The sequence below is a fragment of the Hypanus sabinus genome, chromosome 24, assembly GCF_030144855.1.
Source record: "Hypanus sabinus isolate sHypSab1 chromosome 24, sHypSab1.hap1, whole genome shotgun sequence".
Lineage (NCBI taxonomy): Eukaryota > Metazoa > Chordata > Chondrichthyes > Myliobatiformes > Dasyatidae > Hypanus > Hypanus sabinus.
The window spans coordinates 12,977,763-12,995,326 of NC_082729.1; the positions used below are offsets into that span (position 1 = coordinate 12,977,763).

General features: G+C 40.5%; 1 protein-coding gene across 1 annotated transcript in view; it reads right to left on the reverse strand.

The window, feature by feature from the left end:
• The window catches only part of themis2 (thymocyte selection associated family member 2), a 79,594-nt gene extending 64,620 nt beyond the window's left edge, over positions 1-14,974 (reverse strand). Inside the window, exons 1-2 of the mRNA XM_059949294.1 lie at positions 14,857-14,974; positions 8,734-8,874 (exon numbers count right to left, since the gene is read on the reverse strand). Coding sequence (XP_059805277.1) covers positions 8,734-8,874; positions 14,857-14,974 — 259 coding nt within the window. The remainder of the gene's footprint in view (positions 1-8,733; positions 8,875-14,856) is intronic.
• Positions 14,975-17,564: the final 2,590 nt, after the last annotated feature.

Sequence of the window (17,564 nt, forward strand, 5' to 3'; positions counted from 1 at the left end):
AATGATATAGCCTTCTCTCACTCCTAATTTCCACCACTTAATCAAAAGACCCTCTCTCCATAGCATATCTTATGCTTTTTTTACATCAAAAAATACTGCTATTACATCTTCATTACTTACCTGTGCTTTCCCAACATCATCTTCCAAACACAAAACTGAATCCAACATCATTCTACCTTTCCAACACCCATTCTGATAAAATGCTATTATAACATCTTTCCCCCCCAAAATATAATTCAACTGCTCTATTACCACACATTCCACAAGATTACAAGTGGGGCATTAAAGATATTGGTTTATAACTAGGAGAATCTGACAGGGATTTCCCGGGTTTTAGAACAGGCATGACTACTGTCATTTTCCATGAGGAGGGAAGATAGCCTAAATTTCAAAAACGATTCAAAAAATTTATTATCTCAAGAGAGTTGTTGGCCCTTATGTTTAAACATACAATAACATATATCATCCTTTCCTGGAGCCTCCTGACCTGTTAATAGCTTTCTTAAATTCACACAAAGAAAACTCTACATCACTAATACTACCATTGCTACAGCTGGCTTCCAACACAGCAGCATTTTCACTTAGAATCTTAACCCTACATTGTTTAACCTCTTCACTTATATTATCCTGATTATGAACTGCGCATGTGACCGAGCCAGTGCCTCAACTATTTCAGTAACAATTGTATTAACACACACAAAGTGCTGGATGGACTCAGCAGGCCGGGCAGCATCTATGGGAAAAAGCACAGTTGACATTTCGGCCTGAAATGTTGACTGTACTTTGCTCCATAAATGCTGCCTGGCCTGCTGAGTTCCTCCAGCATTTTGTGCGTGTTGCTCGGATTTCCAGCATCTGCAGAGTTTCTCTTGTTTGTGACAATTGTTTTACCTTCTTTAATCAGTACTGGAGTATTATTAGCTCTATGAACCCCCCCCCCCATTTTCTCAAATCTGCCCCCAAATACCTCTGTTCAGTATCCCTTCCAATACTATCACAATATGACCTCTAGTAAGCCTTTTTGCAACCTTCACTACTTTCCTCACCACAGCCTGTGCCCCTTTATACTTCAAAAGCTCAATTGGAGCGATACTTCTTAACTTTCCTAAACACCTTATTTCTCTCTCTGATTGCCTCTGCACACTCTTCAGTCCACCGTGGTACAGCCTTCTGCCTATTAAAAACATTCTTAAAAGGAATCACATCCACTGCAGTTTGGTGAATAATGTGACAACCTTTCATTACAGAAATCCACTTCATCCTCGACATTCAGCCTTGATAGACATTCATCACATAAGATCTTTAATCTCTCCCAATTTGTTTTGCCAAATTCCACCCCTTAAAAGTGGTCTCCAGTCCCGAATACAAATCTACACCCAAACTTACAAAAATAGGAAAATGATCACTTCCCAATGACATCCCACTCACTCAATCCAGAATGTTCAAAACTAAAGTTAAATCTATAGCAGTTTCAGAACTATTATGAACATTAAATCTCATGCCCCTTCCATCATTAAGACAAACATGATGAGAAATAGCTAAAAATTCTTCTACAATCAAACCATTACCGTCATTGTGTGAACAACACCACAGTGAACTATGTGCATTAAAATCCCCACACCATACAAGCCTTACTGAGCTAAACTACATGTTTTCCGGCAAATCAATCGAGAGCTTTACAGAAGGGTTATAAGAATTTACCACTTTAATACCCCTACGTGTTAAATCAAATACTTCTCCTACAAGTGCCTCATTTACATCCACAACTTTATATCCATGTGGTCTGTACATACCTGGCCATCAAACTGATTAATTCACGCAGGTACAACTGTATTTCTATGCTATATTGACTGTCCTATTGTACAGACTATGTATTACAAATTACTATAAATTGCACATTTAGACAGAGATGTAACAAAGATTTTTACTCCTCGTGCATGTGAAGGATGTAAGAAATAAAGTCAATTCAATTCCTATCCCTTTCTTTATAAAACTTGCAGCATCACCCCTTCTACCAACTAATCTATCATGCCTAACTACAATCTAATCCTGCAAGGAAAAACTTAAATGTGGTAACAACCAGGTTTCCTGAATACATATAACATCAGGTGGATTTGATAAATCAGAAACAAACTTATTAAAAATCGTACAAACAAGCTGGAGGAACTCAGCAGGTCGGGCAGCAGCCGTGGAAACAGGACTGATGGAGGCTCTCGACCCGAAACATTGACTGCTCGTTTCCACAGATGCTGCCCGACCAGCTGAGTTCCTCCAGCTTGTTGTACGTGTTGATTTGACCCCAGCATCTGCAGTGTACTTTGTGTTTCTTAAAAATCTTGACCATTAGAAATCAGGCTTCTCGCATTCCATTGCAATATTCTTATACCCATTATGTGCCTTCACAAGGATGATGAAATACAGATACCCTACCCATTAGAGCTTCATTTACAGCTTCCCACATAACACCAGGTATACCCAGGTACTTTTCAGCAGCTTTCACAATCATTTTCACTTTCTCAGTACAACTAGAGGTCTGAGCAGTAAAATCCACCTTATCCATTATAAACTTCATTTTATCATTTAGTGAAGTACCTATATGAAGAGAAGTATGATGCTGATATATAGCCTCTGACTTCATGTTCTGTTCTCTGACTGGTAATACTTCATCAACCTTCGGATTAACTTTTCCCAAGGCCTCTGCATAGGATACATCTGTACTTTGACCTATTGAACTTCAGCTGCCTTCTTAAGCACTTTACATCCTCCATAAGCTACACTAGGTTTACTCTGCAATTATTATATTTAAACTTTACACCTTCACAATCTTCACACTTATGTTCTCCACCACACTTACTACATCTTAGTTTCTCACGACGTACTGCCGCAACGTGCCCATATCTCTGACATTTGTAACATCTAAGTAGAGGTGGAATACAAGCTCGACATTATAACTAACATGCCCCAAGCTAATATCAGAGAGCTTTACTTAATCAAAACATATCAATACAGATAAACTATCCATCCCTTCCCCATTTCTGACTATTTGCAATCCATTTACCTCTCAATAAATGAGATTTAACTTCTTTATCAAAATTGCCACAGGAACATCCATTAAACCATCTCTAATATGTCTATTTTCATTAGGCAACATAGACGCTACCTTTTTACCAGGTAAAGGCTTCAATCACAATGCCTTCTCACACTTATCTTTACAAACAATTAACACATCACTTCCTCTTAAGGTGCAAGCACAATCTATACTCCCTATGGCTGATTTTAACTCTGTAATTAATTTAATGCAATTGATAGAAAAAGGCTATTCCGGGTCAAATTTAAACAAAACTTAAGTCTTCTTTCCTTTTTTTTCCTCCAAAATATCCCTTCTTCTCCATCACTTGAAATCATTCCAATATTATGTTCCTTTCTCTGTTTTCAAGGTCCAAATTCAACTTCATTCCAACCTCCTTCCACCAATCCACATTCACCCATTTACAGATCTCTTTCCAGATCCTCCCACCTACCTGGACCTACACTATGTCCCAACATCCCCAAACCATTCACAGCCAACACCACCAACCACCACTCTGATTTCCCAGCTGAGTTAGCAGATGGACCTCTTCAATACAGTTGTATTTTTACTACAATCAATTGAAACACCTTGACTGCACACAAGCAATCTCCATTTAACTAATAATATGTCTTCCAAAACCAATTGGCTGCACCAGTAATGATTTGGTGTGCCATATTAAGGGGGGGGGGGGTGGTAAGTACTCAATACAACCAGTTATTTTGTGTTTTATATTTGTAATTAATTTAGATCACTTTGTTGTGATCTGCTTTTACTTTGACATAAAAGAGAATTTTTCTGTTGATCAATGTCAAAAAAGCCAAATTAAATCCACTGTGATTCACTGTTGTCGAGCAATAAAACATGAAAACTTCCGGGGGGAGAGCGTGTGAATGCTTTGTATAGGCACTGTAGCTTTATAATTTTGATTTGGAATGGGAGCAGGCCACTAGGAACCTTTCTACAGAAAGATTCCCTGTGGGTTGTTTTCTCTGGAGGGGCCGAGGCTGAGGGGAGATCTGATGGAGGTTTACAAGATTGAGAGGCATAGGTAGTGTGGACAGAGAGTGTCTGTTTCCCAGGGTTGAAATGCCTAATGCAGAGGGTATGCATTGACGGTGAGAGGGGTAGGTTCAAAGGGGATGTGAGGGACAAGATTCTAACTCAGAGAGTGGTGGATATTTGGAATGCGCTGCCTAGTATGGTGCTAGAGGCAAATACATTAGAGGCTTTAAGAGATGTTTGGAAAGGCACATGGATGTAAGAGATATGGACATTATGCAGGTAAGATGGATTAAGTGTTTGGATGTTTTTGATTTGCTTCTTAACTAGTTCGGCACAACATTGCAGGCCAAAGGGTCTGTTCCTGTGCTGTACTTTTCTTTCTTCTATTCCTATTTCTAATTGAAATTGGCAGTAGAATAATAGCAACAAACTCCACTTGCTACTGGATTGAGGTCTACAACTTTGTCCTAGCAAAGAATGAAGGATGGTATGGTCAGTTGTGACATAGTGTAATGCTCATGACCTGAGAGGCACAACTGGTGTACGCTCATTTGCCAAGATGCAAGTAATTTCTAAACACTGTTCAGGGATTAATGTCAGAATCACAGCATGAGCAAAGTCAAAGAAAGAAAATTTAAGTATGGAAGAAAAAAATCCTGTAAGTTGTCATCCTGTATTTCAAACCTCAAATTTGACATTAGGTCTTTGAATGTCTTAAGTGGGTCACGTCTGTTGTGTTATTTTGGGACATGCTGTTGTTGAGAATTTCCATAGGCTATGTGGAAGAAATGCTGGTGAGAGAGAGAGTTCTTCTATCGACTCTATCTTTATACCTCTTGTTTCATTTTTGCACATCCTCTGACTGCCAAAAAAAAAAGAACTCTATTCCTTATGCCTACCTATGTAAAACTACTGAAAAGTTTGGGCTTTCAGAACTTTCACTTTCCTGATATGTTGTACATACAACTCTACTCTTTCACTAGATATCTCTGCTCTATCAGTAAAGTTAGAGAAAGTTATGAAGATGTTCCATCTTGTCCTTTGTTGTCCCTTTCCATGTCATGTGGCACATTGGGCAGCAATCTTGTTGCTTCTTTAGCATTTTTTATTTGTTGACAGGCATTTTACTGAAATAAACTAAAAAGTCAAACATCTGATCTCAGCGGTTTTTTCGTAAATTTACAGGGCTGAAGGACAGGATATGCCAGCCGGTGGTGTAGTGGACTTTGAGGCAAGTGGTCAAGGCTTTGAATCCAGCCAGCTCCCTGCATACTTTCCATCCATGCTGGCTTGAGCAAGCCAGCCTTGTAAAAACAGATTAAAATGCTAAGGAAGTGGCAAGGTTGCCACCTGATGTGCCACAAGGCATGGAAAGGAATAATGTAACATAGTTTAAATAAAGTGAAATAAACATATGTTGGGATATTAATAAAGTAACATCTGGATAATATACTTGTGTGTCAACATCAAAGTTGTTTTACTGTAGATACCAACAGCAGCCTGTATATACTTATTTTTATGCCAGAACATTTATAAACTCAATTGGTTATGTTCAGAAAGTATAAACTGGAGGAAAAGACTTGGAAAGTGTGTAGCTCAAGGTGGTTGCTGGTTGGGTTGATGGAACGTTTGCAAATGGATTGCCAAGATTGGGGAGAAACTCAACTCAACAATATAAACTGGGTGAGATGAATTTATCAAAATAACCAGTGCGACTTTCTGTGGTCAGAGAGATGAAAGTCTATTAAAACCAGTAATATTCAAGAGTGACGGTTGGTCAGTGAGTTGCTTTAAAATTTGTAATTGTTTTAAAGAAAAAGAATTTAATTTGATTTGTAAATTAGTAAAATCAATGATGGGATATTGTTTTGTTCTTGAGGTGCAGTCATCATTGTAGGAAAGGCAGCTATTAACTTATGGAAAGATATGGACAGAGCCTGGTGCTAAATATTAAATTATGGTGTGTGTGTGTGTGTGTGTGTGTGTGTGTGTGTGTGTGTGTGTGTGTGTGTGTGTGTGTGTGTGTGTGTGTGTGTGTGTGTGTGTGTGTGTGTGTGTGTGTGTGTGTGTGTGTGTGTGGTGTGAGAGAGAGAGATGAGTAACATTGACCAGGGTGGCAGGGATAACTTCCTCTGTTTTGGGAAAATGTAGATGGAGTTTTAATGACAGAGCAAAAGAGGTTTAACTCTTCATTTGAGTGATCCTATTGGTGTGGTCACCCCTCAGTACAGGATTTTGATTTCTGGAGTGGGATTTGAATCCAGAGATTTTTGATTTGGAGGCACCTCACCAACCATCACTTAAAATACAGTTATTGAAAAGGTGTAATATTAATCAGGAACAGCAACATAGTAACATTCTACACTTCAGCATGCTGCAGACAGATTAGCAAATATTCTGGAGATGCTATTGTTAAAATACAACATTTTTAATTCACTTGTTAAAATTTTACACAGATTTATAACGAATTTCCCAGTAAGCTCATGGAAGTATCTTGTATTCCTATTGGAAGTAATTCATCATCTTACATTAAACAGGACAAACTTTTGAGAGATGCTTAACTGGTTAATCAAACCATCACAATGATTGTAGCATTGAAGATGACTAATAGATTTGTTCTGGGCTTTCTTTCTGTGTCCATTCCTCCATTTTCAATATTAAGTCAGAATACTTTTAAGTAATGCTCTAGCCTCTGCCTCATAGTCACTGTTAGTAAGATATTCTACATTACACTATCCTTCTATGTGAACAAGTAAATTCTAATTATTCTAATTCTAATTGACTACCCCTGGCTGCCCTGCTGTGTGTCTGTGAACTTTGTGACTACTTTCCCCACTAATATGATTAATAGAATACCGAGGCTTTGGGCCTACTCTGGGGAGTTGGATCTAAGCATTCAATTTGGTTTGGAATGCTGTTGTTGTTGGTCACTTCAATTGTTTGCATGATTTCTTTTTTTTTCCCTCTTTCTCCGCGTGTTGGGGGTTGGTCTTTATTTCTTTTTTAATTGGGTTCTTCCAGACTTCTTGTTTTGTGGCTGCCTGTGAGCAGGCAACTCTCAAGGCTGTATAATTTATACATTCTTTGATAATAAATGTACCCTAAATCTTATAACTGTTTGATGGATAGCTGAATCTAGCTAATACAACAATCGAGAGGTTTCATCTAGTCCCCGCAAATCAGCAAAGCAACACAAGAGGGATTAATTCTTCAAAACATTTTGAAATATTCAAACCAAAATTAGTGAGAGAGAGAGTGAGTCTATGGCATGTTGAACTACTGGGGTGAACTGTTTTTTGATGAACTCTAGATCTCTTTGGGGGCTTTTCTATCGCTTGCATGGTGGATGATGTGTGGTAAACTATGTATACCTGTCTGGACATACCCCTCTGCTGACTGTTCCTGTGCCTCCCACAGACCCTGTATAAAGGTGATTGGAGGCACTGCTCCTCCCTCAGTCTCCAGGATATCGTGGTCTCTTTTGCTGCTAATAAAAGCCTATCGTTCACCTCCCGTGTCCGAGAGTTATTGATGGTGCATCATGGTGGTGGGGGGAGGCTGGTGCTTTCTGCTGGATTAAGTGAGGGGGAGGATTGATACTTTTCTGCTGCCTTTGCGTGGGAGGGAGCTTTGGGGTTCGAACATTTTTTTGCCATTCATTCTTTGGGGTTTTTCTTCTGTTTTGTGGATCTCTGTGAAGAGTAAGAATTTCATGTTGTATACTGTATACATTCTCTTGATATTAAATGAACCCTTTGAACCATTAAAGCTCTCCTGTTTGATACATGTAAAATATAGTTATTGAAAAGGCTAAATATCAATCATGCATATTGAATCGTAATACAGTACAACTCTGATAATCCTGCATGCTTGGGACAGACTAACAAATTTTTGGAGATGTTATTAATATTAATGCCACATGTTTAATTCACTTTTTAAGATTTTACTCAGTATTCTAATAAATTTCTCAGGGAACCAGTCAAGTTCAAAGGGCACGGGAAATGGGACCTTTATCATTTGGAAGATAATGTGGGAACTGGGGCCCCAACATATCAGAAAGAAACATGATTAGAGAGACACACACAAAATGCTGGAGGAACTAAGCAGGTCAGGCAGCATCTATGGAAAGGAGTGTACAGTCGACGTTTCAGGCCGAGATCCTTCTTCAGGACTTAGATGGGGGTGGGTGGTGGGGGGGAGGGGAAGGAGGATAGTTGAAAGGTGATAGGTGAAGCCAGGGGTTGAGAAAGGTCAAGGGCTGGAGATGAAAGAAAGATAGGAGAGGAGAGTGGACCATAGGAGAAAGGGCAGGATGAGGGAATGCAGGGTGAAGTAATAGGCAGGTGAGAAGAAGTAAAAGGTCAGAGTGAGGAATAGAGGAAGGGTGGGGAGGTGGGGAGGGAGGCTTTGTTAATTGGAAGGAGAAATCGATATTCATACCATCAGGTTGAAGGCTACCCAGACAGAATATAACATGTTGTTCCTCCACTCTGAGGGTGGCATCATCTTGGCACGAGAGGAGGCCAAGAACCAACATGTCAGAACGGAAACATTACCAGATGCTAAACAACCGGGATATATGAATATTTGGATAGCGGATTATCAGAGTTTTACTCATAAAATGAAATAATCGTGCTGTCTTCTCATAAAGATAAAAGTACCTGGGTAGTTCAGTGGGAGGTCGAATTTGGATTTATCATCCACTTTTTCACAAACAACTTTCTGCAGCTCGACGTGAACTATTTTAACAAACTCTCCTGTCGACAAACAGCATTCATTTCCTGATATTTCGTAGACTGACCCTATGAAAAATAAACAACATTTTAAAAAACTTGTTGAATCTCAGTGAATCATAAGTAACATTTCAGATTTCATGAGATGTACAAGCTGTTTTCCTCCCAAATTCGAAAAACTCAAAGTCCAAAGAATTTTTTTTTAATCAAAGTACATGTATGTCATCATATACAACCCAGAGATTCATTTTCCTGCGGGCATACTCAACAAATCTATAGAACAGTAACTATAACAGGATCAACGAAAGATCAACCAGAGTGCAGAAGACAACAAACTGTGCAAATGCAAATATCAATAAATAATGAGAACATGAGATGTGAACTTCCCATGGTTCAGGACATATACAAAGACAGGTGTGTAAAAAAGGCCCATAGGATCAATGGGTACCCTAGCCATCCCAACTACAATCTATTCCAGCTGCTACCATCTGGGAAATGATACCACAGCATAAAAGCCAGGACCAACAGGCTTCGGGACAGCTTCTTCCACCTGGCCATCGGACTGATTAACACACTGATTTGAGTGTACTTTATAATCCACTGCCAGCTCTGCTTATTATAAATTATTATAAATCACTATGATTGCACAATGCACATTTAGCTGGAGATGTAACATAAAGATCCTTACTCCTCATATATGTGAAGGATGTAAGAAATATATCAATTCAATTCATTAGTATATTAATGATCTCCAAGGAAGGAAATCTTTCATAAATTCGAGAAATTCTGCAGATGCTGGCAATCTAAAGCAACACACACAAAATGCAGGATGAACTCTGCAGGCAGCATCCATGAAAATGAATTAACAGTCGACATTTCTGGACAGTTTTACGACAGGTTTTTCCTTCTACAGAAAGACTGTCATGCTCTACCCAACCTGATCTATGACTCCTGATCCACCACTGATCAAACTTTATCTGCCTTCCAAAGTTGGAACAAGTGGAGGTCGACAAAATTATCGGCATTATCAGTGATGTCCACATTTATGAGTTAAAATATTCATCTGACTTCTTCTTCAAGAACTTAAATATATCATCTGAAGTAATCACCACTTCCTAATGTCATGAGCAAGAAGATCATCGATTCTAGAGGACAAAGAATTCTTTCAATTCAAAGAATTGAAAACCTTGTGGTTTATCTGGGGGGGGGGGGGGGTTGACAGTTTCTTTTCCTCTTAATAGTTTTGTTTGGCTGGAGGGACTTTTACTGTGAAGCTGGTCCTTAGAATTTCATGCAAATTTGTGAAATTTGCATAAAATAATATGTATAATATTCCAATTAGTGTGATTTAAACTGAAGATGGGCATGGTAAGGGGTTTTATCGCCAATGAAGCACTTTTAAGGTGTAACAGATATAGAAATTCAGGAAACACAGCAGACTCTCTGTGCACGGAAGGCACCACAAACAGCAATGTAATTATGATTGGTTCCTTGAGAAATAAATATTGATCAGGTCAGCTAGATAATTCTTCTGTGTTATCACCAGGCAGTTGAGGTCTTGGTTTTTACTTTACCTGGAAATTTCACCTCTTTTTGCACAACCCACCCCACCATCTTCAAAAGGCGATGCTTCAAAAAGGCAGCATCCACCATTAAGGACCTTCACCATGTGGAACTTGCCCTTTTCTTGTTACTGCCATCAGGGAGGAGGTACAGGAGCCTGAAGACTCATATTCAATGGCTTAGGAACAGCGTGTTCTGTAATGAGCTCTTTGGGTCTGTGTGGGCGCTGGAGAGCATTGGGCTCTGAGGATTTTAAAAGCAGCTGAATTGGTTAATTGTTGTTTAATAAGAGTTTATAATCGTTTAAAGTTCATTCTATCTTATTTGAGTGACTCACTCTTTGTAATGTGGTCTCTTGGCACTTTCTGCTTGACCTTGTTATGTTTATTTTGATAGACTCAGGGATTTCATGTTACTTGTATTTCTTAGCGGACACTGGATTAACACAAATCGTGGGGTTCTAGTTTTGAGAATGTTACGTCTAGTGGCGTTGCTCAGCCGAACCACTGCTGTGACATTGGAATTCTTATGAATAAACTTTGGTCATTGTCTTTACATCAGAATCTGTCCTTCCTCCACACTTGGGTTTTGACATTGCCAATGCTCTTTGTGACACGCTCCCCTCTGCTGTCAGATTTATGAATGGTCCATGAACCCATGAACACTCATTATTCCTTTTTTCACACTATTTCTTTTATTTTTGTTACTTATAGATTTTTATGTCTTTGCATTGTACTTGTTCATTATGTGCACTGCATTGTATGGCGTGAGCAATCGTAGACCATGATTGATCTTGGCAAACTTTTCTACAGAAGTGGTTTGCCATTGCCTTCTTCTGGGCAGTGTCTTTACAAGATGGATGACTCCCAGCCATTATCAATACTCTTCAGAGATTGTCTGCCTGGTATCAGTGTCCTGTGTGATGTGCACCGGCTGCTCATACAACCATCCACCACCTACTCGCACGATTTCACATGACCCTGATCTGGGGGCTAAGCAGATCTTGCCCAAGGGTGACCTGCAGGCTAGCAGAGGGAAGGGGTGCCTTACACCTCCTTTGGTAGAGACGTAGCTCCAGCCCGCTACCCTAACATTATATTGCTGCTGCAAAACAGCAAATTTCTCACCATATGGCCTTAAAAAGAAATTCCTCAAATTCTGAGGTGCAAGTGTGATCATGTGAGCCATAGGGATGACAAGCCATTATGCCACTTAACAAACTAAAGCATTTAAAGGAACCAGGCGAATGAAACAGTTAAATTCCATGGCTTTTTTGACTTTGTGATGTATTGCAACCGGAACTAACTTCTGCTTTGCAATATATTTCTACTGAAACTAATAATTCATTTTCTCTGCTTTTCACAAAAAAAGGAACTAGGATTTGATTTTTTTTTTGCTTACTAGACGTAATTCCTACTTCCACCCAACTTGTGGATAGGGTGGAGTAGTGGTAGTTATCTAACAGCGAGCTTGTCACTGCTCCTCACGATGTTGTTTGTTGCCCTTCTGCTTGAACTGTATTCAAGACTATTTAAAGTCATTTCCAGCAAGCAGTTGAAAAGGAGAACAAAGTAATTGTCACCCCAGATCTCAAACATGAGAAATGCTGCAGATGCTGGAAATCCAGAGCAACACACACAAAACGCTGGAGGAACTCAGCAGGTCAGGCAGCTGAGTTTCTAAGGAAAAGAGTAAAACAATCAATGTTTTGGGCGGAGATCTTCCTTCGGGTCTGAGGGGGACTGAAGACACACCATAAAAAAAGCACAGTAAGATAAAGAGCACAATAATAATAAAAAAACACAATATAAATACATAAGATAGCTTCGATGTCCATAATGTCACACTAGGTCCAGGATTGTCTGTACTTTAGATGACTGACAGGGAATGATAAAGTAGTGGTGGTTGGAGGTGTGGAGGGGTGGGTTAGTGGGTGGAAGAGTTGATCAGCCTTACTGCTTGCGGAAAGTAACTGTTTATGAGTCTGGTGGTCCTGGCATGGCATCCCCACTAATGGAAGTGGGACAGACAGTCCGTGGGCAGGGTGGGTGGGATCACACAAAATGTTATGGTCAGAAGGGGAAAGAAAAGCAGGTAATGAAAAAAAGAATAAAAAGAAGACAAAAATACAGGAAACAAACAGCAGGTCCGGTGATTGGTGGAAAAGAAACAATTAACATTTCACGTCCAAATCCTTTCATCAGAACTGGAGAAAAACAAAGTTAGCTTTCGGTTTCGGAAAAAGTGGGGCCGGACAGGTAGAAGAAAGAGAATATATCTGATAACTTGATCCCAAACTTATTAATCTATCTATTTGTCTATCTATTTATTTATCTATTTATCTATTTATTTATTTATTTATTTATCGATCAACCTATTCATTTATTGATCGATTGATTGGTTGATTATTGAGATCCAGTGTGCCCTTCCAACCTTTGAGCTGCGCTGCCCAGCAATCTCCTAATTTAATTCAAGCCTAATACCGGGACAATTTACAATGGCCAATTAACTGACCAACTGGATCGTCTTTGGACTGTGGGAGGAAACCGGAGCACCCGGAGGAAACCCATGCAGTCATGTGGAGAACGTACAAACTCCTTGCAGGTAGCAGTGGGAATTGTACCCTGGTCTCGTGCAACATAAAGCATTGTAGTAACCACTACGTTACTGTGCCATACCCAACTGAGTTAATGGAGCAGGTGTTTTGTATAATGTTAGTAGCAAAGCTGTGCACAGCAAGCCAAACTTAGGTAAGGGCTCCTGTACTGAGAATCGTCCAAATGCTGATTTCTTCAGAAGTTTAAAGCATCTGTTTTCTACAGACAACAATATTGTTTCTCTATATACCTGCTATAATTCTTCCATTTCACTGAATAATCAGACAAACACCACTCATAACCAAACTATTGGAATGCATACTGTACCCGGTCAATAATAATGGGGTGGGTTAGCACATCGCTTTACAGGACCAATGACCTGGGTCTATTATTGCTGCTGGATCAAAGTACTAGAGCTGCTCACTGGCATTTGAAGGAACATTAGGACCCAGCACCTGAAGTCTGAGGTGATAGTAAGCCACCATGGTCTGGTAAGAAAGTGTAAGGTAGCGTAGTGGTCAGCAGAAAGGTTTACAGTACAGGCACACCCGGGTTCAATTCCCATCACTGCCAGTAAAGAGTCTGTAATTTCTCCCTGTGACCACCGGATGTCATAGAGTCATACAGAAGTACAGGCCATTCTGCCCATCTAGTCTAGTGCTTCGGTTTTCTCCCATGGTCCAAAGACATACCAGTTGGTAGGTTAATTGGTCATTGTAAATTGTCCTGTGTTTAGGCTAGGATTAAACTGGGGGGTTGCTGGGCAGTGAGGCTCAACCGGCTGGACGGGCCGATTCTAAACTGTATCCCAATAAATAACTAAATGGCAGATCTGAAGTATTAATGTTTGACTTCACCAGATAACAAATCGAATTTATTTTTACTCCTCGCCTTCAAGGTGCAAGCCAGTCATCAGTAGTAAAAGCCTTTTCCTGGCTTTTGTTGATGATGCTTACACAGTGAAGGGTATTGAAGAGAAACAAGAAGTGATGAGGTGTGCAGTGGCTGGGTCCTTATGTTATCAGCATTCCCTCCATGACACCGGGGAGGAACTCTTGTATTCTGACTCAGCCGTAATACTAGAGTAATAACACGCGTCCACAGCAACACTTAATGATGATGCTGCCTGCACAGACACCGGGACTTCCTACAGATTCCACACTTGAGAGGATAGAGAGCCAGTGCTAACACCTAATTCAAAAATGACACAACAGCTTGACGTTCTGTCAGTACCTCAACAGACATATATGGTCATGCTCAAACGTCTGGAATGGGTCTCGAGCCTTCAGCCTTCTGAAACCACGAAGAGGGCACCCAGTAAGACATGGCTAACACTGCAACTTGATGTGGATAACATTTTATTTTTTATTTACTGCCCATTACGCCGCTGGCATTTAGGGCAGCAACGAAGGGTCCTCCATTTCTGGCAGAGTTCCGGGCTTCCTCCATCTTGTCAGTAGCTTCCTCTCGGTTTTCACTACTGTCGGTCACACAAATCCCAGGAATACCGACACACTGAGATGTTCATTGCTGTTTCCGTAACAATTTTGTTTTACCGGTCAGGGTTGTTAGCCCTGAGCTGAAACCCTGAACCTGGAGGACAGGTGGACCACTCTTAGTCTGACCTCTACCCCTCAACCTGTTTGGCATGGGTGACCCTACCAAGAGCCCAAGCCTAAAGCCCTGACCTCAGCAAACATAGGTCTCCAGGTCACTGAGGAACGCAAGCCTCCAAACCCTACAACAAGGCTGAGGTCCTCTTGGAGGATGTGGATAACAGGAGGGAACAAAATGTAGCAAATTCTAATAATATAAGTAGGCTCAGAGAGCTAGGAATCAGACTGAATACACAACTGTGATTCCAAAAACTGAAAATGTAGTCACAACATACCTTGAAAATAAACTCCAGAGTGAATCTCCAGAATTCTTGGAAGAGTGGAAAAGTCCAAAGAAGAAATATAGTCTTCTAAAGCAACGATTTCAAAATCTGAATGGTAAAATTCTGCCATTGTGCACTGACAGGTCGTTTGAATTACTGGGCTTCTGCAGTCATAACTACAAATCTCAGCTCGCAATGAAATGAGTACAGAGGGCTCAGCTATTGCAGTTATAGTTTCAGAGAGAAAAAAACATACACTTCTGGTTTGAATTCTGAGGTTTGCAAGACACTGAAATGACAGTCCATCTGGCAAAGTTCCAACCCCACCCCCTAAAGAAAAGCTCAAACAGGAAGTAGCATTTGGTTGAAATGATTCTAAAGCACAGAGAGCTTTATAATTATTGGAACTGCAGAGAGGACTCGCTGTCTCTTCACACGGCTTTATTTCCTCTCTTGGAGGCTGGGGTGCAGAACAAAAGTTGGAGATTGTCACAATGACGTTGAATATATTTCATGGAGATATGAACTAGCATCAGAATCAGGTTTAATGTCATCAGCATATGTCAAGAAATTTGTTAGCTTTACAGCAGCAGTACAATGAAATATATGATAAATAAATATAGAGAATAAACTGAGTTATGTTAAGTATATCCACCTTGCTGACAATCAACACTGGTCCACTGCTCTGTTCTCTACATCCACATGACTGTGTGGCTAGGCATGGCTCAAATACCATCTATAAATTTGCTGATGACACAACCATTGTTGGTAGAATCTCAGGTGGTGATGAGAGGCGTACAGGAGTGAGATATGCCAACTAGTGGAGTGGTGCCACAGCAACAACCTGGAACTCAACGTCAGTAAGACCAAAGAGTTGATTGTGGACTTCAGGAAGGGTAAGACAAAGGAACACATACCAATCCTCATAGAGAGATCAGAAGTGGAGAGAGTGAGCAGCTTCAAGTTCCAGGGTGTCAAGATATCTGAGGATCTAACCTGGTCCCAACATATCAATGTAGTTATAAAGAAGGCAAGACAGTGGCTACACTTCATTAGGGGTTCTAAGAGATTTGGCGTGTCAACAAATATACTCAAAAACTTCTATAGTTGTACTGCGGAGAGCATTCTGACAGGCTGCATCACTGTCTGGTATGGAGGGGCTACTCTACAAGCCCAAAAGAAGCTGCAGAAAGTTGTAAATCTAGTCAGCTCCATCTTGGGTACTAGCCTACAAAGCACCCAGGCCATCTTCAGGGAGCGGTGTTTCAGAAAGGCAGCGTCCATTATTAAGGACCCCCAGCACCCAGGACATGCCCTTTTCTCACTGTTACCATCAGGTAGGAGGTACAGAAGCTTGAAGGCACACACTCAGTGATTCAGGAACAGCTTCTTCCCCTCTGCCATCTGATTCCTAAATGGACCTTGAACCCTTGGACACTACCTCACTTTCTTTAATACACAAGTTTTCTGTTTTTTGCATGCTTTTTGAAATCTATTCAATCTATGTATACCATAATTGATCTACTTATTTATTATTATTTTATTTATATTTTTCTTTTCTATATTATGTATTGCATTGAACTGCTGCTGCTAAGTTAACAAATTTCACGTCACATGCCGGTGATAATAAACCTGATTCTGATTCCGATGCATATGTCTATTAAATAGTCGTTAAAATGAGTAGTACAATAAAAACAGAATTTTTAAAAAGCAGTGAGGTACTGTTCATGGGTTCAATGCCCAATTAGAAATCAGATGGCAGAGGGGAAGAAGCTGTTCCTGAATCGTTGAGTGTGAGCCTTCAGGCTTCTGTACCTCCTTCCTGATGGTAACAATGAGAAGAGGGCATTCCTGGGGATCCTTAGTGATAGATGCCACCTTCCTGAGGCATTGCTCCTTGAAGATGTCTTGGTTACTACAGAGGCCGGTACCCATGATGGAGCTGACTAATTTTACAAGTTTCTGCAACTTACTTTGATCTTGTGCCCCACACCCTCACCTCATACCAGATGGTGATGCAGCCACAAATGAGAGAGAATCCGCAGATGCTGGAAATTCAAGCACCACATAATGCTGGAGGCCACACACAGCAGACCAGGCAGCATCTAGGGAAAGAAGTAGACAACGCTTCAGGCCAAGACCCTTCAGCAGGACTGGGAAGATTTAAACTTCTTCAGGGCAGGCATCCCCGGAACAGACTTTGTAGTAATCAAATCACAAACAAGAGAAAGCCTGCAGATGCTGGGAATCGGAGCAACACACATAAAATGCTGGAGGAACTCATCAGGCCAGGCAACATCTATGGAAAAAAAGTATAGTCGACATTTAGGGTCGCAGTGATGCAGCCAGTCAGTGCCATCTCCATAAGTTTTCAGGTGTCTTAGTTAACAAACCAAATCTCCAAATCTGAATGAAATTTCACTGCTGTCTTGCCTTCTTTTTAGCTGCATTGATATGTTGGGACCAGATTAGTTCCTCAAAGATATTGACACCAAGGAACTTGAGAATTGTTCACTTGCTCCACTTGATCCTCTATGAGGATTGGTGTGTGTTCCCTTGTTTTACCCTTTCTGAAGTCCCACAATCAGCTCTTTGGTCTTACTGGCATCACCACTTCTATAAGCGTGAGTCAAGCATGTGCACTTTAATCCATGCATTTTCTCATTTCTGATGGGGATGCTAGTGCTCATTTCTTGCTGGCAATCTCCTTCTTGGTAGCC